Here is a 16492-nt window from a genome sequence, read left to right as displayed (position 1 = left end):
CTGAAAAATAACATTTGTGTTTTGGTGAATCCAAAGTGTGTTTTGAGTGTTTAAAAACACCAATACATTGTAAACAGTTTTTACAACTCACAATTTTACATATGTACTATTATTTTGAAATAATGCTCATCTTCCTTTTAGGGTAACGAATTAAGTACAAATACATTTTACATTTCATCAAGGGCATCTCGATTTTTTTTTTTCCTTTGGTTAGTACGTGACATATGTTAAGAGCGTATCGGCTAAAGGTTTGCACATGCGCAGACCAGGACAGAGAGCTTACCAACGCTAAACACGGCACCGCCCCCCGGAAGCAGCAACATGGCGGCGCCCCAAAGCGACAGGCAAGCCAGCCGACTGGACTTGTATCCTTTTCATTCAGTCTTCAGCATTAGTTTGGAAAGGACGAGCTTTAGACGAGGTGTACAGATCACTTGTCTGTTTATGCAGTGGAAGTAACAGCAATTATAATGGCACTTGGTTGGGTTCAAACAAATGGGATAAAATTGGCAGTGATTGCTTCGGACAGTTGGTCGGCGCTCACGAGTATTTTAACCATGAAGTCCAGTAGACTTGACTTAGTATTTGAATTGCACAGAAAGGTGGGCTCAGGGTGGAATTTGTGTGGGTCCCGGCGCACGTGGGGATTGAGGGAAATGAGGTAGTGGACATCCTGGCCAAGCAATCGCTGAGAGCACTGGGGATAGAAAGACGGGGCGTCCTGGGTAGAGCGGAAGGGAAATCCATTATTGGGGGCTACATACAAAAGAGGTGGCAAGAGTATTGGGAAGCACAAGAAACGGGGAGACATTTTTTCTCAATACTGTCACAGGTGGGTGTGGGAAGGAGATTGGGGAGAAGCAGAAGGGAGGAGGTGGTGTTGAGTCGAATGAGGATAGGACACACGGGGCTAAATGATTCGTTGCATAGGATAGGAAAACACAAAGATGGGAAATGTAAACACTGTGGGGAGCGTGAAACTGTTGAACACATTCTAATGGTATGCGGGAAGTATGGAGAGCAGAGGGATCGGTTCAGAATGGTGCTGCACCAGGCAGAAGAGACATTTTGATGGGAAATGTTCTGCAGATGAAAAGGGCCAATATTCAAAAAGGGCTAATAAAGTTTCTCAGGGACACAGGGTCGTTGGACAGGATATAGGAAGAGGGTTATTCATTAGTATTTAATTCGGTTGTTAGTATGTCATTTATCCAATTTTTTGGCTCGGGTTTTATCTACACTCTGGGTGTGTTTCACTGGTTGTCAGGAGGGATTACTTTTAGTCTGTAACTGCCAGATCTCGTGCTAAACCGTCGGTCCAGTAGGTGGCGGTAATGCCCCACGGCACCGAGGGGTAAACTGCCAATAAACAAAAAGAAGAAGAAGAAGACGAGCATTAGCGTACTCTTCCCTTCAACTCGGTGGTGATGACAATACGGCGTTAAGTGGAGCCTTTTCTTCCTTGGTTCAACCAAGTAGCACGAGGGTGGCGTACGTCGTTGAAGCCTCGCACAAGGAACGTGCTTCAAAAGTCTCTTATGTTTGGAGCAAATGCGTAGGTTTGCATAGGGACGGTAGGGACGTAACACTACCAACTTTTCAAGATGCTCAAATTGTCCCCACTATCTTTTAAGCAACCTTATTTGCATTCTATAATGACTTCAGTTACATAGGTCATTTAGATACTCTTCCCATATATTGTAAGGACAGAATACACCCATTATTAAGTTAATTATTTTCATTATGTTCAGACTTACCGTAATTTTCGGACTATTAACCGCTTTTCTCCATTTTGAATCTTGCGGTTTATTGCATTAACATTCATTAATGCTCATGACAGTGTAATGTCATACTTATGATTATCTAATGACAGTCTTATGGCGCCACTATTAAATAGTGTTACCAGATACCGTAACTAGTAACAAAACAACTTCAATAGTAACTGAATGAGAACAGAACATGAATTTTGATTGTTATTTACAACTGTAGCGCTGCAATGCATGCGAGGAGGCATGTTGGACAACAACAGTGTTGACAGCAGTTGGCAGCAGACGTTGACTTTCTCCCCAAGGGAATAGTGATGGCCAAATGAAGCTTCTTGAAGCAATGAAACTTTGCAGCCAATTGGTTCAAAGCCACATGGGGGTTTGTTTGGTCTTATGACAGTCATATGATGCCGCTGTCAAATGAAGTGTTACTGGTTAATATCTTTTGGGAATATGTGTTTGAACCATTTGTTAGGAGGGTTGTAAAAAAAAAAAAAAGTTAGCTTTTTATAGCATTTTAGCTAGCGGACCCCTGCTATGCACCGTAATTTTCTGACAATAAGCTGCTACTTTTTTTCCTTCATTTTGAGGTTCGTATTCCTGAGAAATGTAGCCCTGACCCCCGATAACCCAATCTGTTTGTTCTTGTTAATGTCCCATCCCGTTTAAAAAATGTACATGCAGGTTATGCTGTGATATCGTCCCTACCAATGTTGAGACTAAACCTACGCCCTTGGTTTGGAGCATGTTCGTTAAACCCCTGAAGAAAAACAACAAACGGGATTTCGAACGTGTCTCTTCCGTTTGGCTTATGTCGTCCACTAACCGGTGAGGCAAGCCAACAAACGCGACCCCTGTTGCAGTGCACTTTTTTGAACAAAAGTGGAACTCTCAGCAGCTGTCTATTTCGTCTCCTCGTTCAATAATTGATGTCCATCGATATGAATTACGATTTTGATCCGACGTCGTTGCTACAAGCAGGGGCGTCACTAGACTAGACCTAATACAATACCGGGGCACTGGTGAGACAGCAAAAAAATTGCACTTATCTATAATAAAAAGTCATAAATAGTGAATCAAACTATGTATAATCAAACCAGAATACGTGTTCTGTTTAAAAAAAAAAAAAAGTGGCATTTTTTTTTTTTTCAGCCAGTCAAAATTGGGACATCCCTTGTTGATAGTCAAGTCACCTGTGCTCATGCTCCTCAACTTCCATCTCTCCTTCACCTCTGTTGCTCAACATTGTCTGGACAGAAAGGGAGATCTAGCACTACAACTGTTATACAATTATGTTTCCTAGGTGGGTTACCTAGCTTACCTCTCATTCCTCCTTGCTGCGAGCAAATAACTATTAATATCCATTTGCAAAAGTAATGCTGTTTGAGTCAAATAGAAATTAAAAAATAATACATCTTGTTACAGATTACAGGGACTGTAGTAACAAAATGCTTGTAAAAAAGCTGGAAATGATGATGAGCACACATACAAAATGGTTAGAGGTTATATCCCAAACATGGGCAATTAATTCATGCAGATTGATTGTATTCATTTTGGTCATATTTACAAATATCAATAAATAGCATCAATATTGATACAGTTAAAGTACCACATATCGTATTAACACAATATTAGACAAAGCTTTTGAGAGCCTCTCACCAAATCGAATTGGATTGTTATTGTATTCATAGCCAGTTAGCTAAACGACTGCGGCAAATCTGCTTCAATTTGCGACCGGGGTAGTTTACTATTAATGGAAATAGGCGACCAAACAAACATCACACAGGTAAAAACAAGATGATGGGCAGTTTATCTGGTACTACCCTGTAAAGCAGGTGGGAAGATGTCATTTGCACTGTAATATTGATGTTACATTCACGTGTTATTGGAGTAATCGAAAAAATATTCTATTACATAGTGTCTATAAAAAGCGCCAGTCTCTCACCTTGGGATGTATCGTTGGAGCATTAAAATAGGCTACTCTTCTTTGTAGTAATCATGTTTTTATCCCACATGACGACTTAACAACACATCAGAACGATTTTCCAACTCAAACTTCCCGACACACTTGAACGCAGCTTAACTCCCGAAGGTGCTTTGCGGAAGTGTCAACTCATATGCCTGTCACAGCCAAAGTTCAATGCATAAATCGTGCAGATTGTGTTTATGGAGTGAATAGAGTAATATGACCATATTAAATAGGTTCATTCTGTAGGTTATGCTATGTCGACTTAAAAGTTTTTTTTTTTCTGGCAACATTTATACTGGGGTACGTGCCCCAGTAAAATGTCTGGCGACACTCATGGCTACAAGTGAGTCTTATTTATAAATTGTATTTATTTTCTAGTAACTATGGACCAGTAACACATGTAAGCAATGACGAATGCAGGAAAACACGGAAATTTCTTGACTGACGTCAATAACGAACGTGGAGTCCAAATCGACACAACGTGGGCAAATAGATTTCAATTCAATATTCCGTGAGAGTTAGCACAGTTACACTCTGGATTGACGTGCAACTGAACGGACGGATGGAAATCAAAACTGTTCAAAGCAAAACAACTGGTCCTGTACTATGTTAAATCAATGCTTTCAAATTAGGTTCCTGCTTTTAGCAATAGGTTCTTATCCATGTTCATTGGGGTGAAAAAAAAAAAACTTTTTGGACCACAAAATCAGGCCCAACATGACACACGGAAATTGGTCGCGTTCCAAGAAGTTTCCTTGACGCAAGTCGGCGATGAGCTCCTTGAATGTGCCCTTTCCGTCAGCGCGAGAGGCCACCGTGGCCCTGCGGTCACTTGGTGCCGACCGCGAGCCGCGACGAAACAGTGTGCACAAGTGTCTCGTGCTCCACGGGAGCGTTTTGACAGCGTGAGAAACCTCGCCCGCCGCCTTCTCCGTCCCCCTGCCCGCCGATGATCTCTGCCGATTTTCTTTCAGGAGATGGAACGCCGACGAAGCTCGCGCCCTACGCGTTTCCGTCAACTCCTTCCTGGAGCACCTGGGCCTGGTGCTGGAGACCCTGCAGATGTTTCCCACAGAGGAACCAGAAGGAGAGGATCCCACCCATTTTTAAAAGCGGATCGGACACCGTGGCAGTATCTTTGATTGGCGATCAGTCTGTGATGCGGCGATACCTTCGCTCAGGCCTTTCATACGAACGGTCTAGCGACATTTCGTGCAACTTGCGTGCGGCAAAATAAGACTGCCAGGGCAAGGAGCTACAGTAGGCCATCCCTCACGCTGTCGTTTGCTCCCGGTGGCGCTGAAAGCCACATATGACACAGGCCTTTACTAGTCTTTTGATACTTTCTTTGAAATAATGTTTTTGTAAAACGCAAGGTTTTTTTTTTTTTTTTAACACTTTGGGGGGCTTGGAAACAGATGAAATGCATGGCACCCAGATTTTGGCTTGCAATCAGAGAAAGGTCAACTCCTACATCAAGGCAACGGTAATCATAACCACCCTGGTGACTGTTAAGAGAGGCAATTTAGGCATGGAAAATGAATGAATGAATGACAAAGAAATTTAAATTTAAAAAAAAAAAGTGAGCACTGATAATACTAAACAATAATGTTTAATTTTTGGCCACTTTGTCAGAACAGGGATCTGCTGTTAAATGACTTTCAAAAGAGGAATTTGTATGCAGAAAGAGCCAACTTGGAAAAAAACGAATAGCTTTCTTACATGCAAACGTATGTTTGCACCAACATCTGGAGCATGGACAGAACGGCACCAACATAGCGCTTGCTCGCCAAAGTTTCCCGTGACCGGGGGGGGGTGCAGGTTGCAAAATTTTCAGATAGGCAACCATTAAATCAAATCCATTGTCGGGCCCTGTTACGTCATTATTCTTTCTCCGTCTCCACTCGCGTAGTCTAATCATTGGACGTTGTGAGTGTTTTGTTTTCTTTGCGTGAAATCAAAAGGGCCCGGTGTTATTTGTCAAGCGCCAGCTATTTTGTTCACGGCTGACCAGGGCCGGCCCAGCCTATACGCAGACTATGCAGCGGCTTAGGGCCCCTGGCCACTAGGGGGCCCCTAATCTGGCAATTGTTCAATTTATATTCTATTTTGGTTACTACAGTTTGCTTTATTTGACTTTTGTGAGTTTTGATACTTGATTAGAAGCTTAAAAAAAATAAAAGTTCTTCCTTAACTTCTTTCTTTCCTCTTTTAGAAAAAGGTTTCACACTATCTACGGTAAGTACTGACAATCATTTAGGGTGAGAAATTCAAAATATGCAGTGCAACAAAATCTGATTAATATACAAAATATGGACGTATGGGTTGGATTGCATGTATGGGTTTCACAGTACACTGTGACGAAATGGTGGGCCAAAAATATGGGCCCCTTTGCATTATTTTGCTTAGAGCCCCCAAATGGCCTGGGCCGGCCTTGCGGCTGACCATTGGGGGGTGGGCGCTTAGATGGAAACAACACGTCAAGCTGGCGGGAAAGGCGGGACTCAGAAGTCGTCATCGTCGCAAATGTCCAAGTAGACGTCGAAGGCCTCTCGGTTGCAGTTGCCGTCGGGCGTGAAGACGTACTTGTGGAAGGTGCCGTCCACGCAGATGGCTGCGGGGGGCGACAAAGGTTAGCCGGGCAAAGCTCGGGAAGGGGCAACGGCGAGCGGCGCGTCCCACCGATGACGGAGTTGACGTTCTTGGATGTGTTCTTCCCAAAGGCGCAAATGCAAGCGCACTCGGCGGGCACGGTGAAACTGGCCAGCGACCACTGGCTGTCCACATACTGACCGATCACGGGGCCCACCTTGCCCACGCGTGCCAACCTGCCACAAACGGACATGGTCAAGGCGGGCGGCGGACGAAGCGGCCCGCAACGGTCTTACGCTGAGCGCCGGTTGAGTTTTGTGTCTTTCAGGGCAAAGATGTGGACCGTCCCTTTGTCGCTTGATGCGCACAAGAACGAGGAATCGTGACTGAAGTTGATGCTGCTCTCGGGAAACAGAGCGGGTGAAGTGTCGAGAATGGTCCGGCAGCTGATGGGAATAGGGTGGCGGCGGCGGCTTACCAGTAGAGCGTGGCTGGGTCTGTGCCTCGCCGAAGCTCCACCAGTTTGTCGCGGCTGCTAGTGTCAAAGAGTCGGATGAGCGTCCCCTTGCGTGAGGCAGAAGCGGCCACACTGCCCGGTTGGTTGAGCGCCACGCAGGCGATCTCACTCTGGTGCGCGTTGATGGTGAACGGCGCCGACGACGTTCCCGGTTTGGTGTTGGAAAGATCCTGAGGGAAACGGAGCTTTTTTAGCCTCGAGACTGACAGACGAACACCAGTGACTCACCGCCAGCTGCAGACTTCCGCACTTGTGTCCAGGGAAGAGCAGCAGCTGTTTGTCTGCGCCAGGACATAAGTCGCACAGACCTAAGGGAGAATTGGTGGCCGTCAGAGAAGGACCCCGCTCGGGACAAGACGGCTCGGACCTTTAGGGTTGTCTCTCGTATCGAACTCAAACAGCTTCTGCGGTTTGTCGGGAAATGTGTACACGTAGATCCTGTTCTTCAACACGATGACGATCCTGTCGGGAGGCCTGCAATTAGGAGGGAACGAAAATAGCCAGCGGTACTGCACCAGCAGGTTTCCTGCTCACTTGTCGTGTCGCATGCGGACGGCCAGCACCGGCTTAGTAAAGGTGAACTCCAGCACAAGCTTGTCTTTGGCCTCCCGACACTCCCGCGCATCGTCCCAGATCAGCACTGTGGCAAAACGCCGTCAGCGTCCTCGTCCGTGTCGTCTCGAAAAGCCACTCACCTGATATGTCTGAGAACTTGGGGTTGACGCCACCCCCGACCAAGGCCAACAGGTTGGAGCGATGCAGCATGGAGCACAACGCCACGCCACCCACCTGCTCGCGATCTGCCAAGGAGACAGCGGAGCCGGTCAGCGGGCTGTTTGGCGGATCCACCGAACAGCCCGGCGCTCACCCAGATGTCCTTTCTCCATGAGTGGTTCCACGTTGTAGATCCTGACGCCCGACTCCATGGAGCAGCAGAAACAACCTGCAAAAGGAGACGACAGAAGCCTGAGCCTTGGACAAACTGTTTTGTTGAACTCGGGGAAAGGAAAAAAAAAAACCCCCAGCCAAATATCTATGAGCGCACTCCGCAAACTTCACTTGTCCGGGTTCCCCGACACGAGCCACGCTCATCATCTGGCTCAAAAATGCATTCCTTCATGGAATCACTTAAATTATCACGTCAAAGGAATCTCACTTTTATTTACAGGGCCTGGAGTCATTTTTTAAATTTCGGGGAGGGGGTGGGGCTTATTGCCTTTATTTACAATTGGTTTCATTTTGAAAATAAAATGTCATTTCACGGCTCCAAACTAACCCAATTAGAGCATTGTTTGGGGGCACCAGAATTTAGTTGCTAATTAAATATTTGATCAATGCCATGATTACTAATGCAGAAACGCTCATACCGTAGACGGAATTTTCTGCCAATTCTGTTTACTTGCAAGAGTTACATGAGTGTATAGTCCCGCCTCTTTTCACATATCTGCCAATCACATTTGTGGTGAAATCATGTTCTTAAAAATGTCAAGCAAAAATGTTGAAATTACCAAATTTTTTTTTAAAAAAAGTGCAAGACGGGAATTTGGATGGCACGCCATGTCAGGGCTCCATCAGTTGGTCTTCCTCTGCCACGTTCCAACTTGTGGGTGTTGTCAGTGTAGGGTCACCAAACGTCTTTTGCCCAGACATGCCCACTTTTTACATCCTATCCGGGGCTTCCGGCGGGGTTTTATATATTCATTAAAATTTCCAGTTTTCATTATTTTTCACGGGACCAAATAAATTGTTGAAATTGACTGACACTTTGCACCGAATAATACGGTACTGTGCTGCCTGTGATGTGTTACCAGAAAGCCTGTGCAAAGAGCGCAGTTTTGTTTTGTTTTTTCTTTAAACTTTATTCACAACAAATACAGATATCAAACAAAAGGTCGGGGATTTTTTTTTTTTTTTCAAAACAAGCTATATTGTTTGTTCTTGTTCCTTATAGCCTTGATGTTGAAGGAGAGACTTAAATCGTCCATGTATAATTCAAACATTTTTCCAAAAACATGAAAATTTGGTACAGTGAATGTGGAATTTTGCCAAAATTAGGAGCCTGCCCAGCGGTTGGCTCTAATGTGCTCACTAACAGAGGAAAACAGACATCGGAGCAGTGTTCTATAGTCCCCCAAAGTGCTGAAACCCCAAAAAACTAAAGTGTAAAGTTTATTAGTATTGTTGTGAGACTACGGTTTGATTTACATTAACAGAAATGAGCATTTTGTTCAAACTGGATTTTCTACAGAAGATATATTTAGAACATTTCAGTTTATTTGTACAGTAAGGTTTGAAAAGACTTTTTTTCAAGGACGATTTGCTATATAGAAGAGGCTTTTTTTTATCATTTCATTCGTGTTTTTTTACGTTACTATTCTATTTTAGAATAATAAAGCGTGTTGAGGAACCTCTGGGATTTGAATTATATAGTTATAAAACTGAATTTTCTATCCAGTTCGAGGAGGCACACTTGATATGTATTAAAGTGATAAGGCATCTTTGAACTTCTAGTAAATTTAAATATCTCGAGTATATGGTCACCCTATGTTAATGGCACCAGTGCAAGTAGATCACTTCAAGTTACCTGCCGTCGCCCCACATCGAGGCGAACGGATTAGCATTTAGCTCTATGACAATGTTGACAGCGACAGACTCGTCACACCAATATCGTTTCCCAACAATTAACGCTGCTGTCTGTCTGTCAGCTAGCCATGCAGAAAGGAAAAGTAACTTACTGTGGTCCTGGTTGAACTGCAGGCTGTTGACTCCTCTCTGCTTGGACATGTCGCAATTCGGCTGGCTGACTAGCCGCTCGCCAAGCTACACTCAACAAGAAAGCCTTAGCTAGTCAACAGTCAGCATACAAATAATAATAAAAAAGTTTTTTTTTGGTTTTTTTTTTTTTTTAATGCCTTAAAGTCTCTGACTGTACGTCTTCGTCGTCTTGAGTTGAACAACAAGACGCCACAGGACGCTTTGTTTTGCCTACAGTAGGTGACGTCACATTCTTCCTTCGGCGGATTGCAAGCCACGATCAGGTGCATACTGCCACCTACTGTACAAGAGCGTGTAGCACCGTGCCTCCAGTTTCCCGAGTGTGACGCCCCGTTCGTTTTTTTATTTTTATTTTTTGTTTTTTGTTTTTTTAATTGAACAATATACACACAAAACAAAGTACTCCAGTATCTACATCAAATACAATCAGGGGTGAAAATGGGCCAGAACGGTCAGGAACACAGTTCCGGTATAAGATACAGGGCCAGAATGCTGTTCCGGTACACGTTGCTTTGATTCCGAAAATATGAAGGCAACTGTCAAAACGCTATGTTAAAAAAAAAAAAAAAATTAATGGTGAGCTGCTACACGTACATTTCATTTCCAAGAAGAAAACAATCTACCAACATCAGATTTATATACACAAGTGTTAACAACAAACATAATAAGTGCTTGTGTAGCGTAATCTGTTTCCACCTATATTTATTATTTATTTTATTCCACGAACGGCATGGAGATTTCCCCAGGTGCTGCAGTTTTCTGAGTCTGACGATGATGAGTCACGTCAATGTGCGAATACATGCAGCAAAGCAAAACGCCTGGACTCATTTATCCGTTCAATTGGCTGGTTGAACGACAATTGATTCAAATGTGCATGTTTTCTGGAGCGGCAAAGAAAATTGATGTGACAAAAAAGGCCAATGCAACTTAAATGGCTCAAATCTTTAAGAGCAACGAAAGACATGAGGAGGCTTACTTATCATATTTAGTTTTATTTGCTCTGATTGGGAGGTTCATAACATCGGAGCTGTCAATGTGCTCTTTGGATTTAAATTTGTTCGTTTATGTTAGGCTATTTATTCATTTCCTTATGATTTAAAAGAGTCAATGTTTGCGCGATCTTCAAAATATATTCCATTTCACTGCATAATATGTCATTTGTACTTACTTTTCTAAATGTATGTTGCTCATCTTTGTTATTAAAAACAACCAAAAAGTAAATGTTTACATTAACTTCAACATTAATATACAGTCTATGTTCTTAAGTAGGTAAATTGAGATTTGGCATTTAGTATGTGAGGAAATGAGGGAAAATAAAAATTAGGAGCTGGAGGTTGGGGTTACTGCTGTTTTTGTTGAAAAAAATACAATTTTGATTGAAAATCCGTTTTTGTATGTGTTATAGAAATAACTGTGCTAAAACAGTTTTCTTTGCATTTCAGTAGTGTAAGAGGTTTGACCCCCCCCCCCCCCCAAAGAAAATAAAATGAAAAGAAAGAATTTTTTTTTTTTTTATTTCTCGTGGTAACCTTCGCATCGGGGAGTTCCGGCAAGAAATTCTTGCCACTTTCACCCCTGAATACAATATTATAGATTGAGCATACCCGAACAACCAATAGCAACGACAACAACAACCAACACAACAAACACAAAAGTAAACAAAAAATCAACTTTTTTCTTTTGCGAGAGTACTTACTAAATCAACTTAAAATGTTTGAATAAAGAAAACAAATGATGGGCCTTCCCATCGATCACATTCAAGACTTTGCAATATATAGAGAAATAATTTCTCCAGTGAGCCATACAGTTTGGTTTCAAAAAACCTACACTTATGAACAAAAAAATTTCCTCATAAGCAATATTACATTTAAAACAAATTCTAATTGTTTTATCCTTTAGATAAACACCAAATAAAATTGTTTCTTCTGTCAGGGGTACATCAATATTCTTAGATTGAAACCATTCGTTTAACTGACTCCAGAAGGAATGAACATTGCAGTGAAAAAATATATGACTTAAATTTTCTAAATCCACATCGAAAAAAAGTACAGTTATTCGCTTCAAAACCAAATTTCAATCTTAAAAATTCTTTCGGTGTGTAAATTTCATTTAAAATTTGGAACTGGACCACCTTAGCTTTAGGAGGCACCAGAAATGAAACAATTTTTCCGTATACTTTTAATCTTATCAATCTCAAATAATTTCAAAACATATCCTCTTAATTGGATTCGCATAACATTAATTTATCAATAATTTCCTGATAACTTTGTTATAACATTTACTATCCCAAAAATCCTGCCTCCCAATGTATAATTTCAGGCCCCCGTTCGTTTCCAAAAACTAAACATTAGAAGATAATAGGAAGTGGGCAGGCGCCTCACATCGGGTTTCATGTTAAGGTGGGTATACCCTTTTTAAATACGAAGGTCTTTTCAATCGGCACGTGAGATTTCGATCACGTGACCGTGATCCACTTCAAAGTGGTTACTTGTATGTGGCGTTTCCCCATACTGGCGACAAATTCAGGTGCTCTACTCAAAGTACTGTATTGTCAAATGTATCACATTTGAGACAAACATTTCTGGACCTCATTGCAGTAAAAAAAAAAAAAAAAATGTAAAACCTTATTGTGTTCAATCTCATTTTATAGTTTTACCACGAGAACTGCATGTTATGCTTAATGTATCGTGATACAAATTAGATTTTTAAATTTAAAAAAACTTGATCATGCATAAGAACCACATAAGGCTTTCAAATAAAATTTGTTAACTATTTCTGGGATCAGACTATAGGGTTAACAGAGGTTCTGAACCTCCCCTTCAGAGAAAATAGAATATGTTTCAACTCTCATAAAGATCAATTTTCCATTGCATTGCCTTTTATTGCATTAAGCAACCTTTTTTTTTTTATGTCCCAGAAAACTTGTGCATTTGAACCACTCGGAGTTAACTATACATGCTGATCACATCAGCCAATTGAACAGCCAAATGGACCCTATGCCAGGGAGGGTGGTTAGCTGCGTGCATTGACTCGACTCGTCAGATGCTGGGAGAAGTGGAAGAAATATATTGGAAACGGATGACAAAACAAGCACTTTATTAGGCTTGTTTTGAGATGCATCGGTGGCAGCTTGGCAGTATTTTTTTTTTTTTTTTTTTTTTTTTTTTTATATAAACATGAAGGTTTCACAGTTGCCATCATATTTACAGGATCAAAACATCATTCCACCCCAAGATTAAAAACTGGAACGGCATTTCGGGCCATTCCGGCCCACTTTCACCCCTGGACATTATGCCGGCTTCTGGATCCACAGATTTCCAGAAATCTTTCCAGACTAAAAATTTTAAAAAAATTTTTTTTTTTTTTTTTTAAAGTTTAACTTTCTCCATTTAATTTTTTTTTTACCCAGGAGTTCTAGCTTGCCAAAAGGGAGTTGACCATTTGGTGCATGGAAGAGAATTTGATCATTTTCTTCTCAAAGGTGGTATCAATTATTCAATCTGATCTCATTGAAGTCTGGACTCCAAAAGTCTCACTCTCATCTGGTCCAGGGAAGTTCTGTCACAAGCACAACCAGAGATGGCGTAAAGCATTAACGTCAGACGCTTCCCGCCTATATGCCCGAAGAAGACTCGATCGTGAGACAAAGTTGCCACGTTGGGATTTTATTCAAACGCGGGCTTCTGTGGAGCTGCCGTTTCTAGCGCCTTCCGACGGCGAGCACGCACCCTTGCGGGGGATCCACTGACGCCAGCCTCTCGCTAATGCGAGAAATGCCCGGGCGTGGCCACAGGTTTCCACCCCTGAGGCTCCTCGATACCGTCCGCTCGGTCTGACGAGGGTGGCAAAAGAGACCAGCATTAACGTCCAGAACATTTGTTCCGCGAAACAGCCGGAAGAAAAAGCCCACCGCATTGGTAGAGCAGACGAACTCTTTGGACGTCGATGGGTGTCATGGCCACACGCTGGCCCATCCGGTTGTTCTTGACTTTTGCCACGATGGTGGGCTGCCCGTTGGCCGAAAAGAAATTGCTGTCGCGTGACGTCAGTCGAGGCACTCGACCGGCCGGCGCCGTGAGCCTAGCTTACCTGCCGTAGTGCATGATGGAAGGAATGTCGTACGGGAGATCAAAGGTTTTTCCCATTTGCATCCTGAAGTTCTTTTGATGCCCTTGATTGGGGGGGGGGGGGGGCATTATTAGAAATCCTGTATCACCAGAAAGCAACAAGTGTCAAGCATGCCATCTTTGCGCACCTTCCATGATGTTGCTGTGCACTATGGTGATGTATTTGTAGCGGTCCTTCCGCGTGTGCTCGTGGTAAAAGCCCAGCGCGTGGAGGACCTCGTGGACGATGTTGCCCACCTGGCAGGTGGTGTCCACGTGCACTTCCTGCTTGCCCCCCACAAAGCCCACGTACGACGCGCACCTGAGCAAAGCTAGTCATCAAAACGGGGCAAAAATCAGGCAGCAAAAGTAACACTAACAAGCGAGCACTCCGTAAGGCACCAAAGCACAAACTTTCCTAGCCCTCTGCCAACACCTGGCGGACGTAGGAGTCCTCCGAAAGCAATCGAGCGACCGTGCCTAACAGCTAAGCAGATAGTTCAAGCAGGCTATCTCGCAGTACGCCGGAAATCACTGAAACTTGAGTGGATTGGTTTTATCATGTAAAGACACAGTAACTTTTAAGAGAGCTATTGAGGTCACTTTTGAAACCTACTACATCTAGGAGTATTTACATTGCTTTTAGGACATCGGAAGAGGCATACATCAAGGGTCTGGCCTCGGCCCACTTTACCATTTCCCGTAGTCACCATTTAGACGTAGGATTTCTGAACTGGTACCCTCCCTGACCGCTAACCCTGCCTCGTGGGCCCCGACTAGCGGTGAGCCCTGACTGGGGACGAGACCCCTACAAAAGTCTACAGGTTAGCCTTCTTAGTACAGTGGCCCGCAAGTGGTGGAAAACTTTACAACTGAGCAAAAAAAGTCCGTCGGTCGCACCCGAATCCGCTTTTGAAGAAGATGTAGTCTGGCTCATGGCTGCGCTGGTAGAAGGACAAGCAGGTTTGCAAGGAGATCATCTTCAGCGCCGTCTCGATGTCAGCTCTGCGGTATTCTGCAGCAAATTAGTGTTTAGTCATCTGTTAAACGTCCCCGCCTTTTCTCACCCACCCAACGTGTAGTCGATCAGATACGGGATCTTGATGGAAGGCCAACGTCTGTCCACCGCGTTGCGATCACTCTGCGTGGTGTGCCAATCTCAACCTTTGCGCTTTCGCCAAAAATTGCGTGCCTTGAGATGAAGAACGGAGACTCACCAGAAGGAGCATGTCGCCCTCCGCCACCTCATCGTCCATCAAGCCTGTCGACACATTTATGCAATGTTTTTTCACATCCCAAAAAACAAAACTGCTCCATTCATTTCCGATGGCGCAAACATTCAAATGTTCAAATTGCAAAATGCATCTCATTTTTTTATCCAGTTCACATGATTTACACAAAAACAATCGCGGAATCCAGGTGCATGAAAGTGGTATGATTTTTGTCCAAAATGTACAGTTGCACCAAATTGTGAAAACATTACAATTTATATCCACTGGGGGGAAAAAATGTCGACCTATATCAACGGGGTGGGTGACTGAAAAAGCTCCAAAACGTACAAGTAGTGACCCGGAAATACCCTCGGATAAACAGGATGACTTATTAGTACCCTAAAATTTACAAAAGCGACCCAAGATTGCTTTCTGTTGACAACGATAGCTGTCCAATTCATATAAACTGATAGGATTGGCTGCTAAGAATGCTCATGTTTCAGCGCCATTGACAGCAATGTTTTGAGGGAGGGTCAGTCAAAATGGATAGGACGTCTAGTAATGACTTAAAGCAACACTTGGTAACTTTTCAGGCACTCCAGCGAGTGAAAGCCAGGCCAATGTTTATTCTGTATAAGCTGGTAGCCGCCGTTTTTCCTTCCCAGACAAAACAGTGTCCGTTGCTCAGCCATCTTTGCAGAATTCGCGCAAACGAGTCAGCAGACTTCAGTCTTTAAATTGAATTGGGAAAGGGGAAGTGACGTATGCCGTAAAGCAGTCAGCACATTTTTATTTTATTTTTTTTTGTGGCAGGGTTCCTGCCACCCTCTTCAAAGTTGTGCCGGTGAAAGTGATACAGACCCCCCCCTCAAGATATGAAATAGGTGTCATTCAACTAGTTGTCAGTCGACTTATCACAAAAGTTGTGAAAATATTTTATAAAGGTTGAAAAGTTACCTAGTGTTGCTTTAACAAGGAAGTGACCTAAAAATGCCCAAAAATGAATAGGAAGTGAACAAAAATCTACAGAAGTGACCATTGGGAGAGCGTAAAACAATTCCGTGCAATTTCTCTAGAAATTACATCTACTTTGTCAAGCGATTGATTTAAAAAAGACAAGTATTGTGGATCAGAACATGAAGAATTTTTAAAAGGAGAGGAGCGTCGTTCACTGGCCTGCGAGAGTCTCTGGGTTCTCCTTGATGTACTCCATCGCTTTGACCAGCACGTCTGCGTTGGATTGTTGACAAGTGATCAATAAAGACAGCCCAGCTGAGCCAAGCCAGGTGAGGCAAGCGGTTAACATTCGTTCACATTACCTTGGTTCCGAAGCAGCGTAGGAGAGCAGTGGCCTAAAACAAAATGCCTCCATCCGTCAGACAAAAAGAAAAGCTCTTGAGTCAAACAGGGCCACCACAGCCACCTTTACCTGATCGAAGGAAGTAGCAGCAGAAAAGTGCGGCAAAGAGCAGCAGCAACATGGCGGCGCAGGGTCTTTAGCTGGCGCTGGCTGATGGCCACCAGCTGGCCGCAGCCTCGTCTTTAAATAAGCTTGT

The 16492-nt window shown here is 43.3% G+C and overlaps 3 protein-coding genes across 5 annotated transcripts; 1 reads left to right on the top strand and 2 right to left on the bottom strand.

Moving 5' to 3' along the window:
- Nucleotides 1-306: 306 nt before the first annotated feature.
- On the top strand, nucleotides 307-8359 carry LOC130905613 (uncharacterized). The gene is made up of 3 exons (XM_057819170.1): nucleotides 307-365; nucleotides 4512-4640; nucleotides 4710-8359. The coding sequence occupies exons 1-3, from the start codon at nucleotides 322-324 to the stop codon at nucleotides 4843-4845; spliced, it is 309 nt and encodes a 102-aa protein (XP_057675153.1). The 5' UTR covers nucleotides 307-321; the 3' UTR covers nucleotides 4846-8359.
- Nucleotides 2921-9865, bottom strand: wdr45 (WD repeat domain 45). The gene is made up of 10 exons (XM_057819129.1): nucleotides 9580-9865; nucleotides 7713-7787; nucleotides 7540-7644; nucleotides 7379-7484; nucleotides 7212-7306; nucleotides 7073-7152; nucleotides 6806-7014; nucleotides 6624-6725; nucleotides 6418-6563; nucleotides 2921-6349 (listed from the first exon to the last, which is right to left on the bottom strand). The coding sequence occupies exons 1-10, from the start codon at nucleotides 9626-9628 to the stop codon at nucleotides 6240-6242; spliced, it is 1077 nt and encodes a 358-aa protein (XP_057675112.1). The 5' UTR covers nucleotides 9629-9865; the 3' UTR covers nucleotides 2921-6239.
- A 2950-nt stretch (nucleotides 9866-12815) lies between these two features.
- Nucleotides 12816-16492, bottom strand: LOC130905597 (zinc metalloproteinase nas-4). 3 transcript variants are annotated; one of them, XM_057819144.1, is made up of 11 exons: nucleotides 16366-16491; nucleotides 16256-16288; nucleotides 16113-16166; nucleotides 14943-14986; nucleotides 14797-14866; nucleotides 14626-14740; nucleotides 13875-14047; nucleotides 13709-13790; nucleotides 13530-13651; nucleotides 13348-13451; nucleotides 12823-13177 (listed from the first exon to the last, which is right to left on the bottom strand). In XM_057819144.1, the coding sequence occupies exons 1-10, from the start codon at nucleotides 16415-16417 to the stop codon at nucleotides 13381-13383; spliced, it is 816 nt and encodes a 271-aa protein (XP_057675127.1). In that variant the 5' UTR covers nucleotides 16418-16491; the 3' UTR covers nucleotides 12823-13177; nucleotides 13348-13380. The 3 variants fall into 3 exon arrangements, with proteins under 3 accessions (XP_057675128.1, XP_057675126.1, XP_057675127.1); XM_057819145.1 differs by having other exon boundaries at nucleotides 12816-13451; nucleotides 13530-13626; nucleotides 16366-16492; XM_057819143.1 differs by having other exon boundaries at nucleotides 12821-13451.

The sequence above is a fragment of the Corythoichthys intestinalis genome, chromosome 17 (genome assembly GCF_030265065.1).
Source record: "Corythoichthys intestinalis isolate RoL2023-P3 chromosome 17, ASM3026506v1, whole genome shotgun sequence".
Lineage (NCBI taxonomy): Eukaryota > Metazoa > Chordata > Actinopteri > Syngnathiformes > Syngnathidae > Corythoichthys > Corythoichthys intestinalis.
This window is presented reverse-complemented; position numbering and strand designations above follow the sequence as displayed.